The 19,742-nt window shown below is 39.3% G+C and overlaps 1 protein-coding gene across 2 annotated transcripts in view; it reads left to right on the top strand.

The window, feature by feature from the left end:
• Positions 1–437: 437 nt before the first annotated feature.
• Positions 438–19,742, top strand: part of RDX (radixin) — a 36,461-nt gene continuing 17,156 nt past the window's right edge. The window contains exons 1-3 of one of the 2 annotated variants that reach the window (XM_030234231.2): positions 438–690; positions 8,800–8,871; positions 17,533–17,616. In XM_030234231.2, the coding sequence (XP_030090091.2) occupies positions 8,860–8,871; positions 17,533–17,616 (96 nt within the window). In that variant the 5' untranslated portion in view covers positions 438–690; positions 8,800–8,859. Of the gene's footprint in view, positions 691–8,799; positions 8,872–17,532; positions 17,617–19,742 lie in introns of those variants that run through there. The other variant, XM_030234232.2, reaches the window with a different exon arrangement.

Here is a 19,742-nt window from a genome sequence, read left to right as displayed (position 1 = left end):
TCCCGCCCGCCCGCGCTAACGGGAGAACCGCTTCTCCTCATCCCCTCCTCACTCAAGCGAGCAGGGGGTTGCTGGCGGGCAGCTCTGCCGCTACAGCAGCTGCCACAGGCTCACATGACATGGCCAGGGCTGCGCTCGGCTGGGCTGCGCAGGGTCCCCGGGCACCGGCTCCGTCGGAGCGCGCGGAGGGGCGCGTAACTCCGTACGGAGGGCCCGCCGTCTCAAAAGGCGAGCGCTCGCCGCCGTCCCCTCACGGGAGCGCCGTCCCCCCGCCCCTCCCCGCCAGGAGTCACGCTCCCCGAGCCGTCCCCGTCCTCACGGGAGTCCCCCGCGGCCGCCGCCCCCGCGGCCCTCCGGGCAGCGGCTTCGAGCCGCGCGCCGCGCATGCCCGCCCGCGCCGCGCCGCGCGTGCGCAGTGCGTGCGCAGGAGCCACATCTGATAGGGGGGAAAATCCGAACGGCGGCGGCGGCCGCCATATTGCGGAGCTGTCACAGCGCCCGCCGCGCTCCGCGCTGCATCCCCGGCGAGCAGCGCGGGGCGGCCTCGCAGCGCCTCCTGCCCCGCTGCGAGGGGGCGGCGGGGGGCACACAACGCCCCGCCAGGAGCGGAAAGCGCCGCGCCTCGACCACGCTGCCCCGGGGGCTTGTCGCCCCCCTCCGCTCGACGCCGCGGAGGGAGCGGAGTCCCAGGTGAGGCGGGGGCGCTGAGGCGGGGGGTGCGCGGGCGGCCGCCGGCGGGGCCCCGGGGGGGGGGGCAGCGCGGGGGCGGCAACCCGAGGCGTGAGCCCGCCCGCTGCCCTCGGTGGGCGGGGGGCACCAGGCGACTTGTTGCGGCGGCGGGAGCGCCGCACCGCGCCGCTCGTGTGCGGGACACCGCCTCCGCCCGGGAGCGGGACCCGGCTCGCCGACCCCCGGCTCGCCCCGCTCTGTCGGGGGGCCCCGGGAGCGCGCCCCCGGCGTGCCCGCGCAGCCTCCGCTGCATTATTCATGTCCCCGAGCGGCGCGGCTCGGGAGGTTACGCCGTAGTAGACATGTGGCAGTCGGGTCGGGCCAGCTGAGTGCGGCGGTGTGGGAGAATAATAAGGAATTACTTCATAAACAAGTGCTGTGGAGCATCTGTTGCTGTCTATTGTTTTCGATAAATGCGCGTTTTTAAGAGTCCTTAAGTACTGACCGAGGTAATGGGCGCAGCGGCCCTGAATAAGCCTTTGTGCATTGTTTTTTTGAATGGATTAATGTTTTGTACAAGTCGTGGGCATTTGTAATTAACCTTGTCGCTTAAAGTTTAGCGCAGATAAGGGGTTTTGGTTTCAACTTTGTGGAATTCGCTTGTCTTTTGTCAGTTTCTTAATCTGAACGCGAAAAAAAAAATCTCTTTGGACTCCATGCCAGCACAACTAATCACTTTGGTTGTAAGGTGCTGTTAAGCTGTCTTTTCCAGTCTGTGTAACACCCTAGACAAGTATTTCGTGTTCCTCTTTCTAGTACAGGCTTTTAAAAAGATTCCATTTTTCAAACTGAGTTACGGGAGTGGCATTTTCTGAGTTTTAAGTAGTTCAGTCTCTGTGGCTGATTCGTGTCAGGCTTCAGATGTATCCCTGTATGTCGCTCTGGTTTGTTTCCATCGGAGATGCCTGTCGCCGTGTCTGTGCCACGGGAGCGTTTTTGGGGATGCGTGTGTCTGCGCAGCGCCTCGCACATGGAGAAGATCGTGGAGATGCGGTTGTTGCTGTCAGCTCTGGGTGCGTTGGCACAGCGCTGCTGGGCAACGTGTGCTCCCAGGGAAGATGTGGAGTTGGTGTACAGTAACATTATGGCTACTGCCGTGAAGTTGATTTTTAATCATTAAAGATGGCACAAGTAGCAACTGTTTGTTTTATTATAAGACTTACCTCTATTGATCTATTGATTTAGCATGAAGGACTGTGAGAAAAATAAACTGCAAGTCAGTGCAATGTTCCCAGATAAGCAGCCTCCCAACAAATGGCAATTGCAAGGCAGTGGCGTATTTCCAAGCTTTGTACTCAAGTGACACAGATGTTCTACTAGCTTGGGAAACTGGAGAGCAAAAGCGAAACATCTTTAGAAAATGCATGAACAAATGACTTGGTGTGACATGTCTGGAGCTGTCCAGAGAGTTTTTGTTGAGTGCTGACTCAAATAAAAGGGGTGAAAGTGTGTGTAGAGATGACAAAAAGAGTTCTGCTCTGACTGTTTCTGCCATTGCAGAGCTATGGTAATAGTACTGCCAGAAAAATATTGTTTCAAAGAAAATTGGGTAAAGCTGTAAAGAGAGTGAGGATTTAGATCCACTTATGAGCTGCAAAACCAGGAGGGTAAGACATGTAGATATTATGACGTGAAAAAGCAGTTCCTGGCAGAGTTCCTTTAGCCTTTGCCAGGATAGGTGAACGGCCTTTCTTCTTAGCAGCCTCGCTCCACTTTTTGAGAAGGGCTGCCTCTGTTGCTGGAGGTGAAGAGGAAAGTTGTTGCAGGCTTGACGTCTTTCAGTTGGATGTGTTAAATACATCAAAGCTGTCCTGTTGCTTTGTATTGCATTAGAAGTCTGTGGGAGTAGAGGAAAGGGAGGATTTTCAAGTTTGTAAATGTAAACAAAGCTTTATACAAACTTCTGGAGAAAGAACTGATTGTGGAAAGATACTGATCCATTAAAGCAGCACCCAGTGTATCCTGCATGCTCAGCAAGTTTACTCCAGAGCTGAAAGAGCCTAGGTGAACTCTTTTAGTACTGAAGAACTGCATTTGTTGGCTAGCTCTACCAATAGGCTAATACTTAGCTGTACTTTGAATATAAAAAATATTTTTCCTTTCTGCTTTAGATATTTATTAATCACTCTGTGAAGTGAAACCTTCAAGTCATGTAGTACAAAGAAAAAGAAATATGATATTGGCCCAAAAAAGCAATTAATCTTTATGCTAGAACGTTGCAGTTTAAGAACTCTAGCTAGTTCATATGGAGAATCGTGAGTGGCTAGTTCATAGGTTTCCTTTATTTTATGGAACTACTTGTAAGAGACTTAACAGCATCATTCAGAAAATCCAGTACTTGACTTTGAGACTAGATATACCCAAAATCCGCAGTACTTGTCACATTTCTTTGCTAACTGTATGTTTAGAGAGAGGATTATTGCACTTGGAAGCAGCAATACTTCTATCAGTTTATATTCATTATTTCCATTTTTGGTGGTGCATCCAATGGTAAGATTGGCCGTTCTGTCATTGTAGGACACTTCAGAATCTTTGAATAATTTCCTGTAGTGCATTTGGGGGTACTTAAAGTTAAGGTTACTAAACTCAATAAATATTAAGTATATGTAAATCGTGTAGCTTGTCTAAAACATATCAGTTTATTAACTGGCAAAACTGCAAGTAGTGCACAAATATTCTTTGACTGGTATGAAGTTACTTTTAATTGAATACTGTGTTGGCAACTGCCAGGTTTTCATTTTACTTCTGAAGTCCGCAGGAAGTCCAGTTTAGAAGAAATACTTAACTCTTCAAAATGTGTTTTCTTGTAGATACATTGAATAAATAAGTTGTACTAGTTCTATTGCCGTTATTTTTGAGACTCAGCAAGCCTATTTTGGGTGTTTCAGGGAAGGGAGGGTTGGGGGAAATAGTGGTTTTAAGAAGGGAAAGATACAGTACATAAAAAAAAGTTAGTGTGTAAAACGCTGCATGTGGTGTCTAGCACTGATCAAATCTCAATTTTTGCATATTAGGTACAATTCAGAGTTGGGTTTTTGGTTGGGGTTTTTTTCTTCTTCTTTTTTTTTTTTTTTTGGTGAGATAAATGGCTTGTTTTAGTTCCGCCCTTGTTTGCTTTTATTGCAGACAACTGTGTAGGCGGTTGCTCTGTCCGTCTGAAAAAGATGTATGCAGAAGTAAAGTCTGTGGCAAATGAACTTCTTTATTGGATTGCAGCAAGTGTGTTATTAGGGAGCTGTTAGTGTGAAAGATGATTGCCCTGCAGACATTCACAGACTGCTTTGGAGCAGAAAGACATTTTTGTAGAAATCTGAGACCAGTTAGTCAAGTCCAATGGCCTGTGAGTTGCCTATTGCTTCCCCTGCAAAGATTTAAAACTTTTAGATACCACAAAAAATGGAATGGGATAAAACTTTGAAAAGAAAAAGTATATAATTTTAAATAAGTTTATCTTAATAAATGAGTGAATTCTATTGCTGTAAGTAAAGCTCTGTGGTCCATGACATCTATCTCTATTTAGGGAAACAGATGGTAAACCTCTTGCTCAAGCTTAGGAGGGATGCTGCTGGAGGGACTGCTTCTGAGAGAAGGCCCTAAGCTATCAGATAGGGATCCTGCTTTTGTGTGTTGCTTCTCTACCAGCCAAGCATCCTGCTCAAGCTTTCTGCCTGCTATCCCATCCTCACCTGACCTCAGACCCATGGCTGTATGTATGAATGTTTCTTTTGAAAACAGCTGCTGCATAAATTATTTGACAGAATTTTGGCATCAGGCATTTTATGCACCATCATTTTCTGAAGAAAGCTTTCATTGTCATCTTTCAACAATTGCTTTATTTGTTGCTTTCTGTGGCATAACTCGAAATTTGGATTATACTGATTTAAAAATCTCAACTGCCTTGTAGTGAAACGAATTGAAATCACAGCTTTTCATTTCAAGAGACTTCTTGACTTTCTGGATTACTTTTTTATCTGTTTGTGCTGTGGAGCCTGCTGATACTTTTGTTGTTTTGGTCCAGAGTCCAGATTGCTGCATACGCTTCTGAATGTCCTGAGTGTTATAGCAGTAGGAAGTCGGCAAAGTCACAGCCCTGTTAATCCTGACTTGGAAGAGGGACCTTTAGGATTTTAAATGCTGAAATGATGAGCCTTTATGCCTTGTAGGTCACAAGCTGGTTTCAGAATGCAGGAATCAAAAGGAGTATCCTTCCCAATCCCAGCTGACTGGGGTCTTTTTTGCTGTTTGTTTGTTTGGTGTTTTTTTTTTTTTTTTTTTTTTTTGGTTTTTTTTTTGTTTTGTTTTGTTTGTTTGTTTTTCACTATTTGCAATGCCATTTCCCATGAGTGTTAAGATTAAAGTAAGTATAAGTAATTAGTTGCTTCAAAGTTAAGAATTTGGCATCTGCTAAACATAAATTTATCTGAACTGGCATTAATAGTAAAAGTGAACTGCCACTCCAGTAATAACAGTCGAAATACACAATATTTTGCCTGGCTTCAATTTTTGGTTTCTTTTGGCCCAGAGTTTCCCTCATGTTTCTTTTGTTTTTAATGTTAGCTGGTGCCAATGATTGGGAAAGATAGGGTGATTTTTGGTTTTTATTCAGTGCTTTTTTGATGTCAATATTTGTAGTTTTAAGATCTGTGGACTTCTTGATTTGTATATAAATATAATAGTTACAATGCATTTGTGTGACTGTACTGTTTCAAAATTGCACAATGTTTTGAATATGAAAGCATATTCGGGCTGACACAGGCTATTTTTTGTATTATATATAGTAAGACTGACACAGGTTGGTTTTTTGTATTATATATAAAATGAAAACAATGGAAATAAGTTCAGCATAGTTGGCTAATTTTTTAAGAGAAATTATAGATTTTTTTTTACATTTGTAAAAATACTGCCAGCAGACACTTCAACAAAAAATACATGGTATGCTGTTTGTTTTGCATAGATTTTATTTGTTTTCTGTTGCTCTTATACTGTGTTAGTTTCTCAGGCCCATGAGATCTATGGGACTAACTGTGAGACTTGATTTTTCTTGAGTTTTACTTGAGAGGATTCTTGCTTTTTGCTGATAACTTTGTTCTCTTGCGTGCAAAAACGTGTCTCCCAATAGTGGTTTGATGACATAGGATTGACCTGTAAAACTCTGTAGTTACATTTCTGATTTTAAAAGTTACCTTAAGGTTTTAAACTAAGTTTTCAAATAATTAATTTATGGTTTGTTGGTAGTATTACAGCAAAATGTTTGAGTAAATCCCAAAGCAAAAATCTGGAACATGTTTCTGAACGAATTTGTAGTGATAAAATTATGAGGGTATGGCAGTCATTGTAGAAATTGTTAGATGCGTTGTCTCTTAGAAAGATCTCAGAAAGGAATCATTTGATAACACAGATCTTGGTTCTGTGCCATGTGCTGTCATTGCTCTCCTGTAGACTGGACTTCATTATCAGTCATCTTACTGTACCCCTTCTTTTCAGTGCTGTGTAACTAAAGGCACTAAAGGAAGGTAGCTGTGCTACTTTCTGTTCCCTTTGGTACTGTTGAGTTGGCACGCTTACAAAATGGTGGATGTGAATCTAATTTAGCTTTTGCATCCTTAATTAACTGGGTGTAACTCTAAGGCTTCAATTTGCCTTCAGTTTTTCAAGCATTGAACCTCTGCTGTCAGAGGTGAGCACAGGGATTACTATAGCTTGGAATCCTGCTAACTGTTAGCAGATATTAGAGCTGAGCTTGTTTTGTTTTCTGTTATTGTCTTGAATTTTCCCAAGGTGTACATTAGGGAAAGAAGGGAGAAGAGGAGGCAGTCCCTTCTCTGAAAGGGAAACATGCTGATGAATTTTATCAAAAGCCAATTTTCTCTTCCTCCCCAGAAAGCTTTTGTGGTTAAAAGCAGAGGAGAAGAATAGAGGAAAAGTGTATTCGTAATGTTCAAGGATACATTTAACAGTATCTTAGAAACAGTAGTCTTACTGCTGATGGTGTCCAGGTGTTAGAAAGATAAATGACTTGTCAGTAGAGTTGCCTTGTTAAGGTTGGGGCTTGACACTCTTCAACCATCTCAGACCCAGGGGAAAGTTAGCAAAGTTAGGAAGAAGGGTGTTCCATTGATAGTGGGCACAGGGAATACAGAATTCACGCGCCACAAGGATGTTTGGCAGAACTTCCAAGATAACGAAGAAACACACAAAGCCAACTCAGCAACTGTGCTGAATCAGCTCCAAGTGGAGAAAAGGTAATTCTGTCAGGGGGTGGCTGTGACCACAACTCGGGGCCTGCTGCCTCCCTAAGCCCACGACTCCAGAGGGGAATGGCTGAGCATGGCGTGACTGGCAAAAGTGAGAGAATCATTGAACCAGTAGAAGGTAGAATGTTGATCAAGAAGAGAGCCATGTGACCTGTAGCCAATAAAATGTGATTGTGTGCTAAAATGCACGAAAGGCATGAAGTTTGGATGATTGGGGTGCCAGCCTTTGCTGGGTTCCCGCCTAGCTCCCTGCTCTGAGCAGATCAGAATAAAGAAATGGAAATGCCTTGGCTCAGTGCCTAAATTGGCACTGCACATCAGGCAGCGAGCCTGCATTTGGGACATGACTGATACTGTCCAGTTCTCTAGAGTATCTTCTGTAATTAAAAAAATCTACTGGAATGTTATTGTCTTTATGCTAGGAAAACAGAGTATTATTATACTTTAGAGTTGGGCTGGATTAGTTATATCGTAGTGAATGCAACTTTAAGATAGTGTTTTAATGTTTTCAGGCTGATTTTTCATTAAACACAGTTTCATTCCATATCTGAATTATGCCATTAGATTTCTGTTTCTGTAATCTTTAGTCTTAACATTTGTTTTCTTTACCAGCCAACAACAATTATGCTTCTTAAATTCTGGTTTTTTTAGTCCATTTTCAAACATATGTCTACAGATTAGGAGAAGAAATAAAAAATAAAATGCTAGTGCACCTTAAATTGCTGTGCAAATGTTTCTAATATTTACTGTATTTTTATTGCCAAGAAGCAAGGAAAATTTTCTTCTGTAATTTTTTTTATAAAAATGCTTTATTTTTTCGTTTTTCTTTATGAATGGAAGATCAGTTATACAAGAGCTTGGTTTTGATAACTGGATAGCTCTCAAGTATTCTTTTTTTCTCTTGCTTTCTTTTAAGGGCTTCTGAAGATTTTATTCATCTGTTGTAGCTGTGAAGTTATAATACCGAAATCTCAGATTATTCTGACTAGCATGTCACAGTCATTTTTCTTAGTATAAGAGTAATTCCAGTTAATATTATTTTTGAGGGCAATGCAGTCTGTGATGCTCATTGCAAACCAGCAACAGTCTGATTTGTGGAAGTCATTAATGTAAATGTGTGCAGGAAGGTGACTAGCTACTTGCTCTAAGTTAGAAGGAGTTGAAAAGGAGGTAGGATGATATCTCCCAATAACTTTGCAAGCGTATTTTTTTCAAGGCATTAAAAACTTTTTTTGGAACAGAAAACAATAGTGAATACTTTCATTACCACATAGATATAACTTATAGCCTTCTGCTTAAAAAGAAAAGTCAGTGTTATTTTAAGCACAGCAAAATATCTTCCTTTTTTACAATTGATGTATTTGCATTTCTTTTCTTTTGGGAAAAATTACTGTCATTCCTTTGCTGAGAGAAGCAAATTATTTTATAGGCAGGAAATAAAAGTTTTGATGCTTTAAAATTATTAGAGTGGGTTTTTTGTCTTTGTGAGGTTTCTTGTAAATAATGTTAGAGGTTTTTAATAGTCAATGATGTATGATAACAGAACCTTTAAAAGAATTTGTAGCACTCGGGAAAACTGTTGTTGCTTTATTGTAACATTACTGCATAAATGTTCTACAGAAATTAGGAAGGATGTTACTGCTTAGAGACCTGTAGATTCTGGATCTGGCTAAATTAGTTGCTCTTTCTTGATGTCACCTACTGTGAAGTGTATTTTGTACATGTATAGCACTTGTGTACTTGTATAGGAATTTGTACTATTTACTGTGATTATTGATTCATTTAAAAACAACCCTTTTAATTTTATTTTTGACAGAAGGGGGTAAAGAATTTTTGGAAGATTTAAGTGGACAGGAGACTACAGAAAACAAGAAAAATGCCGAAACCAGTAAGTAGCAGATTTATATTCATCTAAAATCTAGGAAGTTTTTTTATATTTTAGAGAGATAATCTTTACTGTTCCAGTTATTTTGACTCTCCCCTTCTAGATTTTATAAGAATTGATCTTCTATAATTGAAGTTGAGAGAGTTTAGTACCAACATATGGAAAAAAAGATCAAGAAAGCTTGGTACTACAAATTGCATGGAGGACAATTAGAAATGGGAGCAGTACTTGAAGCCCATTTGGCTGGCAGGAGGATTGACTTTTCAGGAATTGTTGACTTTGCGATGACCTGACTTACAGTAGTTATTGGAGGCATAATTTGAGCCTGACTCAGTATCTATGAGAATCAGTGGAAGGGTTTGCTGCAGGATTTGGCAGGGGAAGACGGAACATGTCTGAAGTGTCTGCACTATATTAATAGTTTTACCATGGTAGAGGGTATCATATAGAAAGTAAGTTTGAATGGAGGAAATAAGCAGTTTGTGCTCTGCTGTTCCACTCATTTCAGCTGAGAAGATAAGGGTTCATCCACTTTCTACCCAGGGGGGAAAAAGGATCTCCATCTTCTGTTTTGATAATAATGCTAGAAGTCTTTGAGGAGATAATTATTCATTAGGTTGATTCTTTTTCTGGTAATGTTATATTTCTACCTTAGGATTTCATCTGCCATGTGTTAAATGACTTTTGCTCGTCTCTTCCACTTGTATCCAGTGAGAAAAGGATTCAGAAAGGGAACTGAGTTGTCAGATTATTTCTACTCAACTTCGTTGGTTTATGTACTAGCCTTCAGGCTTGCTTTGTTTACTGATGTTTCATTTTGGTAGCGGATTAGGAGCAGGGCAGGGCTATTGCTAAGAATAAATGTGTCTATGTGCATGTGTATACACATACATCCCAATATGTAGATACATAAAAGGTTTTTGCTATTAAGAAGAAATTACCCCTGTAAATAATCAGTTTTGTGTGCCGGTATTTGGAACTGGTACAGATCGAGGAATAATGTGACCATGGGACTAAGGGCTTGAAGTTCTGTTGTGAGCTTTGCAGTTGGTCTGATGACCAATTGGTCATACCTTGTTTCTGTAGTTTCTTTTTTTCCTGCCAGTGGATTAGGGGCAGTATCTTGGCATTTTTTCCAGCTGGAAGTAGCTGTCTGTGTCCTGCTCATTGGTGAGAGAAAGCTGCACCATAAAGGGCAGGAAAATGAATTAGCAGCATACTGTTTTCTGACCTGTTTGTGTGCTGGCTGTAATAATTGAGTATACTGCCTTTGGAGCTTCTCAACTGGAAAACTGTGTTTTAAGAATGAGGCAAAAAGTCTTTGTGAGCTCATGCAGTTTCTGAGGCCTTTGGCTCCATGCAGCTGGAGGCCCATGGAGCCACAGAGGTCGTGACTAGGAAAAAAAAAAAAAGCCTGGGTGAGGTAACTTCTTTTTAAATTCTGGGATTGGAACCATGAAATTTAGGCAGACAGGGTTCTCTCTATTTTAAGGACCAGAGAAGATTGAAGGAAATAAGAGTTTTAGGGTTGTTCACAAGGAAAGCAATATCCTTAGAACTGAGATTGTGTACTCTTTCAACACCATTGCAATCTACTCTAATAATGGATATTAGCTACCAGATCTTGGCAAAGAAGCTGGCCTTATGCCAAAGATAATTTTTTTTCTTTAAAAGGGACTTTTTATGAAGAGTTCATGTGTCTCTTGATGATGTAGGTGCATGCAAAATCCTAGAAGGAAGCCAAGTGAAAGGAGCCATTATAAATGAAATGAAATTGATTACATTTCTCAGTGTCTTCCTGTAAACTGCAGGTTGCTGTAATTATAGTTGGTAATCAGTGAATGACGAAGTAGCACACTTGCCAAAGGTTAAGTAGTATTACCTATAAAAATCAAACCTCAGTTTTTGTTCTGGCTGCTTCCTAAATGGTAGATGGCTTTGGAGCTCTCTTCCTCCCCCCTCCTCTCTTCCCCCCCCCACTCTTTCTTCTTTGGAGACTGTAAGAGCCTAGCCACGGTTATGTTTAATGAATCTGACGTTGTTCTTTGAAAAGTCTTGCTGTTCTGCTCAGATTTGATAATACTGGACACTAGGAGGTCTCTTGCTATGGATATTTACTGGAGCTCTTGGGAGCTGTCTTTATGGACAATCCACAATAACCAAATGTACTTCTAGTCCAGAAACTGTTTATGCTTTAACTCCTTGCTTATTTTTGACAGTTGTTGCAATAGGGCAGTCAGTGTTCTGTAGCTTTATTGCTGGAAATCATTTAACCTGAAAACTAAAGAAATAAACATGCGTAAGAGCTAGAAAACCCAGTTAACATAAGTGGGTAGATTTTTGACAATGTTATTTTATCTCTTCTGTATTACTGTGACCTATTTCGGTTTTCTTTTTTCAGACTCTGCTGTGATGATCCAATGATCCAATTGATAGTTTTCAGACAGTAAATATGTAAACCTGTGCAGTACATCTGTAAATTCTTCATAGGCTTCTGGGATTAATTTTTTTCTTGAGAAAATAACAAATAAATAAGCTGCAGATCAATTTAAATGAAATCAGTACCCACAGAACCACAGAAAAGGCAATTAAATAGATTTTGGTTTCACATTGTAAAGTTACGTAGTATTCCAGACAAAATAAAGTAAATGAGGACCAGTAGAAAGCCCTGGTGTACTAGAATTTTATAGCAAAAATCTTTCATTTTTCAGTCTGAAATAAGTTTCATGCCACTGTGAATGATTCTTATGCATGGCAGTAAAAGGTCATGTGTTTTGGATTTTCTTTCTTAGAGGCTGGTAGGTAAATAGTTCGGGTGAAAAGGCTGTTTTGAAAGGTTAAAAGCAACTTTAGTATATTGTCCTGGGATACTAAGGTAATATGTGACTGAAAAGTATACATAATTGAAACATTTTAATTTTTGACTGCTTCAGTAGAAAGTCTGTTCCTTCAATTTGCCTGGGTTTGTGACAAAGTGGCTTTCCAGTTTTTCAACTGTTACTCAGTATCTACTCTAATTTTACAACCAAATAGTGTATTTTTATAAGAGACTTAATATTCTCAGTTCTACCTAGCAGTGTGAATTTTAGTTTTATGTAGCATGGTGTGATCCATCTGAATAAAACTGTTGACTTCTTTGTTTACCTATGTCTTTGCTGCTGTAATCAAAATTTGAGCTGTTGCAAGGGCTGTTCTCAGTGTGTTTAGTTCTCAGCTTGCTGAAGAACAGAATATTTGTTGACTCTTATTTTCAGTGCTTTCTTCCTAAAAGAATAGATACAGAATGTTTCTCAGCTGTATGGCATTCTTATGGATCTGCACTGAAAATAGAAACATCGAAGCTAAAATTAGACATCAGGGGTTATGTAACTGTTAATCATTTCATACACTAAGAAGATTAGATTTAATTGACTGAAATATTGTATTTACAGGGTGTAGAAAGAGTTAAATTATCATCTGGTTTTGGTGATAATTTGCAGCACTTTTGTACAAGATTACAAGGCATGAAAGAAAGCAAGCATTACACTGGGGAGTAACAGAGATAGATGTCAAAGTTATTAAGACTAAGAAGGATATTTTTTTTTAGGTTTATTCAACATTTTATGGTATGTAAATAATAAATTCTGGAATAATATTGTGGTTTTAAATTCTAATATTTGCAAGACCAAACCAATTTCTGTAAGGTGGTTGAACCGAAATAGTGTATAAATTTTTTTTACTACAGTGCTGTTGTTACACAGGAAAATCTTTGAGTCTGTGTAATGCAGTATTTGAATTATGGCATGAATTTATGATTTATTTCTGTAGTATAAATAGACAACTGATGTCAACTTGGAAGACTGTTTTCTTGATTCATCTATTAGTAAAATCTGTTTGGCATTATTCTGTAGCCTTCTGTTCCTAATGCTGTTTAATTATTACCTTTTTGCCTTATCTTCTTCATAAAGTTTTTTCTTTCATCTCTTCCTATTGCTACTTTGACGTTGGTATGGAGAGAGTGCTATGCAGTCTGTGAAGCAGTGGGACTAATATACTGCTACTCTTAACACAATTTAATATGCAAACTTGAGATTGTAAATGTCTGAACCAGTGTGAGGGAGCTCTTTGAACAAACTTTTTTTGCCATATGCAATTTTCTTATGAATCAGACTGGTTTTGTGGCTTTTAAAAATGACTAATTTGTATTGCATTCATTAAACCAAAGCAAAGCCTCTGGAAACCATTTCCATGTTATTTTAAATGGGTTTTTTTTCTCAGTATTGGTACCTACTCAGTTTTGGAGTTCATGATGAAGTGCCATAACTAATATTTGCAAAGGATGGCTGAAGTACAGTAATTTAAAGTTTTAGATTATTAAGCTTACAGCCGGGTTTTGTGCATGTTTCATGGACTGTATTTGTTTGAGGAGAGGTTCAAAGGTTAATGCGGTGACAGTGTAATAGTCCCATAAATTGTGAAGGGTTGAAGTTAGGTACTACAAGAAAGTGTAGACCTACTTTTTCAAGTCCTTAGAGGTGAAACAATGCATGCAATAAAAATATAATTCCCTTATGAAGTGCGGGCTTTTATTAAGTGCACATCTGTGTTTGTTATTCCAGATATTTTTCAATGACCATTCTCTTTATTGATTTTGATAAATTATTCAATAGATAATTTGCTGTGGAATATTTTTCTATAAATAGTATTTTGTGAGCTGTGGCAAATATCCTCATAACCCATTAGCAACATTTGCTACCAAAACATCAGTTGTTCCCTTGGCAAAGAAAAATCAACATGTAATTCTTTAGTGTGTGTTCTTCCTTTCCTTTGGCCGTGTTTAATAATTCTGAAGCAAGTCTGGTAAAATACAGATAAACTCAGCCTGCTGCTGATGCCAAGGACCTGGACAAGCTTGAGAAGTGGGACAATGTTAACCTCCTGAGGTTCAACAAGGCCAAGTGCAAGGTGCTGCACCTGGGTTGGGGCATCCCCCAATGTCAACACAGGCTGGGGATGAACAGATGGAGAGCAGCCCTGCTGAGGAGGACTTCGGGGTGCTGGAGGATGAGAGGCTGGACATGAGCTGCCCATGTGCTCTCACAGCCCAGAAAGCCAAACATGTCCTGGGCTGCATCCAGTGGTGGGCAGCAGGGCCAGGGAGGGGATTCTGCCCCTCTGCTCTGCTCAGACCCCACCTATAGGGCTGCATCAGCTCTGGGGTCCCAGCACAGGGAGGACTTGGTGTTGTTGAAACAGGTCTAGAGAAGGATCACAAAAATGCTTCACAGAATGGAGCATCCCTCCTTATGAGGAAAGGCTGAGAGAGTTGAGGTTGTTCCGCCTGGGGGAGAGAAAGGTGCAGAGAGACCTTATTGTGACCTTTCAGTACTTAAAGGGAGCTTATAAGAAAGGTGGGGACAAACATGTTATCAAGCCCTGTTTTAGGACAAGGCTAATGGTTTCAAACCAAAAGGATGTAGATTTGAACTAAGAAAGAAAATTTTCATGATGCAGGAGATGAAACTCTAACAATTGCCTAGAGAGATGGTAGGTGTCCCATCTCTGGAAATATTCAAGGTCAGGTTGGGTGGGTCTCTGAGCAACCTGATGTAGGGGAAGGTGTCTGTGCTCATTGCAGGGGGGTTGAACTAGATGATTTTTAAAGGTCCCTTCCAAGCTAAACTATTCTGTGTTTCTATTTAGTATGCACACTTGAGGTAGTAATTGGCTGTACTATGTGAAGAAGGGAGCTGTTAGATTCTGTAACAAAGATGTGGGATGTGGTGAGAGCAGTTTGAAAAGCAGGCACAGAATGGATCTTGTGGTATGTGTAGTGGTAGCCTTCCCATACTTGCTACAGGAAGCCTTTATGCATTTCTCTTGTCACCATTGCAAGAGCTCCTTCCTGTTTCCGTATTTGTGTGGTAAAGTTGATTCAGATTAGTGCCTGTCCCCGTAATTTGTGGTTCAGATAATTTCCCCCACCACCAATGTCACACAAAGAGCATTGTGTCAAAGTAGCCAGATACAGAGCAGAGGTTGCATGAGTGACAGACCATTGCTGAAGCTCCTGAACCTTCTTTCTCTGCCTGTTTTCTCAATTCTCTGCCATATTTATGATGTGGAAACTTCCCCAATGGCTCTTGTTAATGTAGTTTGCGAGATTTGTTTTACAGACAATGCAACTGGTACCAGAGGTTTGATTTTTGTTGAGGGGGTGCCCTGTTATCAAGGTTTGAATTAGATAAGTAGACCTTCAGGACTCTTCAGGTTTTGACAAAAGTAACTTTCTTATGTTCCATGACCAGAAATAATTGAAGGTGTGAAACACTATTACAAATTTGTAGAAGCCTGGTATTTGTGTGCCAAAAATCAAAGTCAGTCCAAATTCCTGGCGAAAGAAAATGAACTGTAGTGTTAACTTTTGTCTCTTCTTAAATAATTCATGTCACAAAAGGTAATGTTTTAACATGCCATCATTTAATTTGCAACTTTTTTATTAGAACTGAGTGTGTAAATATTGATTAGCAGCTGAGTGATCTGTTAATTGGAAGTACAAAGATAAACAGAGATGCTGCAGGCTTAAACAGTTGCTGTATTGTGTATAAGTGGCTAGGTACTCTCAATGTCTGTTTATACCTCTTGGAGGTGTAGCTCTGTACTCTTAGAGCACTCAGATTTTTTGGGGCAGTAATCCAGTAGGCAACAGAATTTAGAGCTGTATTGAGTTTGTCTCTGTTTTACAGTTATTATTTTACTGTTTGGGTGTTCTACTTCTTGTGAAGGATAAACTCTCAGGTAGTATTTCTTGCCTTTGTAGATGACATTTGTAGTAAGGATATTTATATAAGAAGTTTTTGCTGCTGCAATTAGTTTTGAACTTGTGCTTTGTAGATCTGTTACACTTCTTGTTTTGGCAATGGTGCTGTTATATAACAGAGCACTTTGGCATTTAATAAAATTATTTTTTGGCCTTATTCTTCATAACTTGCTTACTTGTGACTGCCCTAAAGAAGGCTTCATTTTTCAAGTAGAAAAACTGCTTTTAAAAGTTAGTTTTTTGTAATTAAGGGGCAATCCTTCATGCTTAAACTAGTGTAACTGGCAGTGAGTTAGAACTACCATTTAAAATTAGTTATTTTGTTAGATGAATTATATTCTATAAGGGTTTTTTTTCTTCTCATGAAATAGACTGAGAGAATCTATAGAAAATATTTTTCCTTCTTCCTGACACACACCCTCTATTTTTTTTTTTTTTTGCAATAAAACTTAACTATCTTTTACTCCAACGCCTTCAACTCTTGTTCTTTATCAGTGCTTGCATGCACAGTAAAGTTGGCTAAGCCCCTCTATCATTCTTGTTTGCAATTCTATAACCTAGATGTCCTCAGGTCCCTGCTATTCTTGTCTTGTATATCCCCCTCGTGTTTACCTTGACGCTGAATTTACCTTGATGCTGAAGGGAGCAGTGATCAAGCTTCATCTGTTGCATGAAGACAAACTGCTCTGTAGTTTTCTTTTTCCCCACCTGAGATCTCCCTTCCATGTTTTGTCTTTCCTTCTTTTCTAGACAGTCACTTCTCAAAGTATTCCACCTGCTGGCAAAATTAGGGAAATAGTTAATGGAAATGGTTTGCACATGCATAGATCAAGTAGTGTAGGAACCTGAAATACGAGTCCTAATTTATTCCTGTGCCCTTTTTTACAGTAGAGAGAAATTAGAATATATCTGTGTGACTTTGGTTTTTCTGCATTTATAGGAAGGTATATTTGACCTTAAATACTTTATTTTCTTATGCACTAAAGATTAATAAAATGTGATTGATACCCTGGCAGTAGGAGTTGGGGGACCATTCTAACACTGAGAAGACAGTGCTGTGCATTTAATATTTTGTTGTGTTTCATGGGAATTCTCACTTCTCTATGTACCAGCTGAAGAGAAATTGGAAAGGACTGTTGTACTTCCAATTAGCTCCTGCTGTATTTGACTTCTTGTTTTATAACAAATAAACCCAGTGATTGTCAGGAGTCATCTGGAAAAAGATCCTCCCTTTCAGGAGAAGGTGGTTCATTGAATGGTGGCGATTTTTTTTTAGTCTTGCAGTAAGGGAGTTGATGGAGGTTGGCACTAAGGAGAGCTAACTGCTGTAATTTTTATTTCCATTGGTGAAAACCTACTTCTAGTCTGTCCTGAGATGTACAAGCTCTAGTCCTAGAGCTTGGTTAAAGTGCCTACTTTGACCACCAGACTGCTTGATTTTGGGAATGGCAAGCAGAAGGCTGCTTGTCTTTTTATATAGGCATAAATATCTTAAAATGACGTATATGTGACCAAGAACTTTTTCTTTGCCTGCATTTGGGAAGTCCTCTGAAAGATAGTGCCCAGTAGCTGAATTTCCCAGTGTTCTTCAGCTGTTCAGTAGGGATGTCAGCTTTCCCATAAAATTAATTTTGAGCTTTGTTTTCTAATTTAACCTTCCAACCTACTGGTAAATACTATGCTGATTATGCTTTTAGACTAAATAAAGATGATAATTTTTTCAGATTCAAATTTTCTGGTTTTTCTTACTGGTATGTTCTGTGTGTACACAAGACCATTAAAATTGTTAAACTTGCTGTTTTTTACAGGCTATAGAAGCATTACACTGTTACAGTATGATTTAAATATTTCCTTATGTTCTGTAGATCAATGTCAGAGTAACCACAATGGATGCAGAGTTGGAATTTGCCATCCAGCCCAATACAACAGGCAAGCAGCTCTTTGATCAGGTAACTTACATGTCTCTATGTATATAAGTACAAGCACATAAGAGTATTGTGGTTATTAAGTCTAGTCTTTTAACATAGTCTGAAAAAGTGGTCGTGTTCTCCTGTACAAATTATTTTTCCTTATATTATCTAAGCTATGCTCTCATTTACTGTGAATTTCCTCATTACTTCTCATGGAACATATTGAATTCAAAGACAACTCTCTAAATATGTTACCAGTGAGGCTTTGGATAAATTGTGTATGGAACTGCTTTGAAATTAATTGTGGGTTTTAAGTCTAATAATATTATAGTTGCTACTGCGCTATAATAGAATTACATATTCTTGTTAGAATTACATATTTTAGAAATATGTGAGTAACAGTAAGTTCATTAATGAAAGCTAACACAATTGCTTTCCAACAATAGATACTGTAAGATGGTTTTTCACTTCCCAAATGGTAGAACTAAATACTATTGTCCTATGAATCAGTTTGAAATTTATGTTAAAAAAAAAAGAAAGAAAAGGAAAAAAGAATAGTTGAAAATGATGACCTTAATGTGCTTATGGTCTGCAAACCTATCACAACTGCACACTGTCACTTGAATGTGTGTTGTACATCAGTCAAATGGACCAAGTGAACGATTTCTTAAACAGGGCTGTTCTTGCATTCATGCGATGTTAGTCATCAGAATCTTGAAACAAGTTTCTGACGGGTGTTAGAGGAAACCTTAAAAATAGTCACAACCTGTCAATGTGTTGTGTTGTTTTCCAACAAGATACCAATTAATATGTTTTATTATCTAGATCCAAGATGTATGCCTTTATTTAGGAAATCTGGAAATATTTCAAATTACTCTTCAGAAACAGTTAAAGTAGATCAACAGTTACGTTGTTTCTGTCCATTCCACTATAGATGCTTGAAATATGTAATGATGAGTACTAAGAGAAAGTCACACATCAAAAAAAAAGTTCTTTAAACTTTTAGTTGACCTTTTAGAGTCAATTAAATGTCTTATTATATAAATTGAAAATAAGAGAATGTTTATTGTTTTAATACTGAACTTTAGATGAATGAAATCACCTTTGTAGTTTTTGGTTGAAATGACTGACTCTTAACACTTACTGCCTGCCCTTTCTCTATCATCAGTAGCAGTATATGGATATACCTAGGAAGTAGGTCTTTAGTCCCTAGGAAGAAGTAATAAAATTCATGAGATAGGAATAAAATTCATGACTCTTAAAAAGACTTCTTGAAAAAAGAGGCTGTCTTGCTTTTTGTCTAACCAGCGTCATCATCAAATAAAAGTATGGTATTCTGTGGCATAGAAGGATCAAGCTGTTACTTGTCTTTTGCCAACCTTTGCTATCTTATGCCATTCACTGTTGGGTGGGGTGTCGTTCTGCTGTGTAATGTTTTGTGCCCAGGTAATCAGGCTCATCCAAATTGGAGCATTTGCAAACAGGGAACAAAGATACAGTCCGGAATTTGTTGTCATGCTCTCTTCTTTGTTCCTCAGTTCTCTGTGTGGTGTTTGACATCTCACCAACTCTTACCTCTGGAGTTTGAAATTGAAAAAAATTGTAGGTTGAGAAAAATCAACCAGAGTAGTTATGTGTGAGAAACACTTTTTAGCCTGATCTTAAATTCATGTGTGAGTTCCACCGTGTAACATCAAGAGCTGAACTGTATTGTGAAACTAACATGAAATTTCCAGACAAAAAGTTATCTTGTTTCTCTTTGGAAAGAGAATTGAATAGCACTGTTGCTGAAAGGATTGGCCTTCGAGGTTTATGCAGAAGTGGTGAACATGACAAGCAGGTTGGTTATTGTATACAGAAAATAACCTCTCCATGGATTCAGCAGTTATCTAGTGCTCCCCTACATTTTTGGTGAACGACCCTTCAACCTTTTACCAGCCAGTGTTCTTTTAGGCTTTTAATTGACATTTTCTGGAGTTGTTGATTTGTTTCCCATTCCATATGTATGTTCTCATCATCTTCACCTGCTAGCAGGCAATAATGCAGCATTGGAAATCTGTGGCTTTCTCTTTTCTCTTCCATTGTCAAACTTAGCAAGCTTCTTATTAATTGCACAAGCTTTCTTTCTTTTTTTTTTAATTACTTGCATTTCAGAAGGTGTACTA

Source organism: Serinus canaria, chromosome 1 (assembly GCF_022539315.1).
Source record: "Serinus canaria isolate serCan28SL12 chromosome 1, serCan2020, whole genome shotgun sequence".
Taxonomy (NCBI): Eukaryota; Metazoa; Chordata; class Aves; order Passeriformes; family Fringillidae; genus Serinus; species Serinus canaria.
The sequence above is the reverse complement of the archived record's forward strand: the minus strand, read 5'-3'. Positions and strand labels throughout refer to the sequence as shown.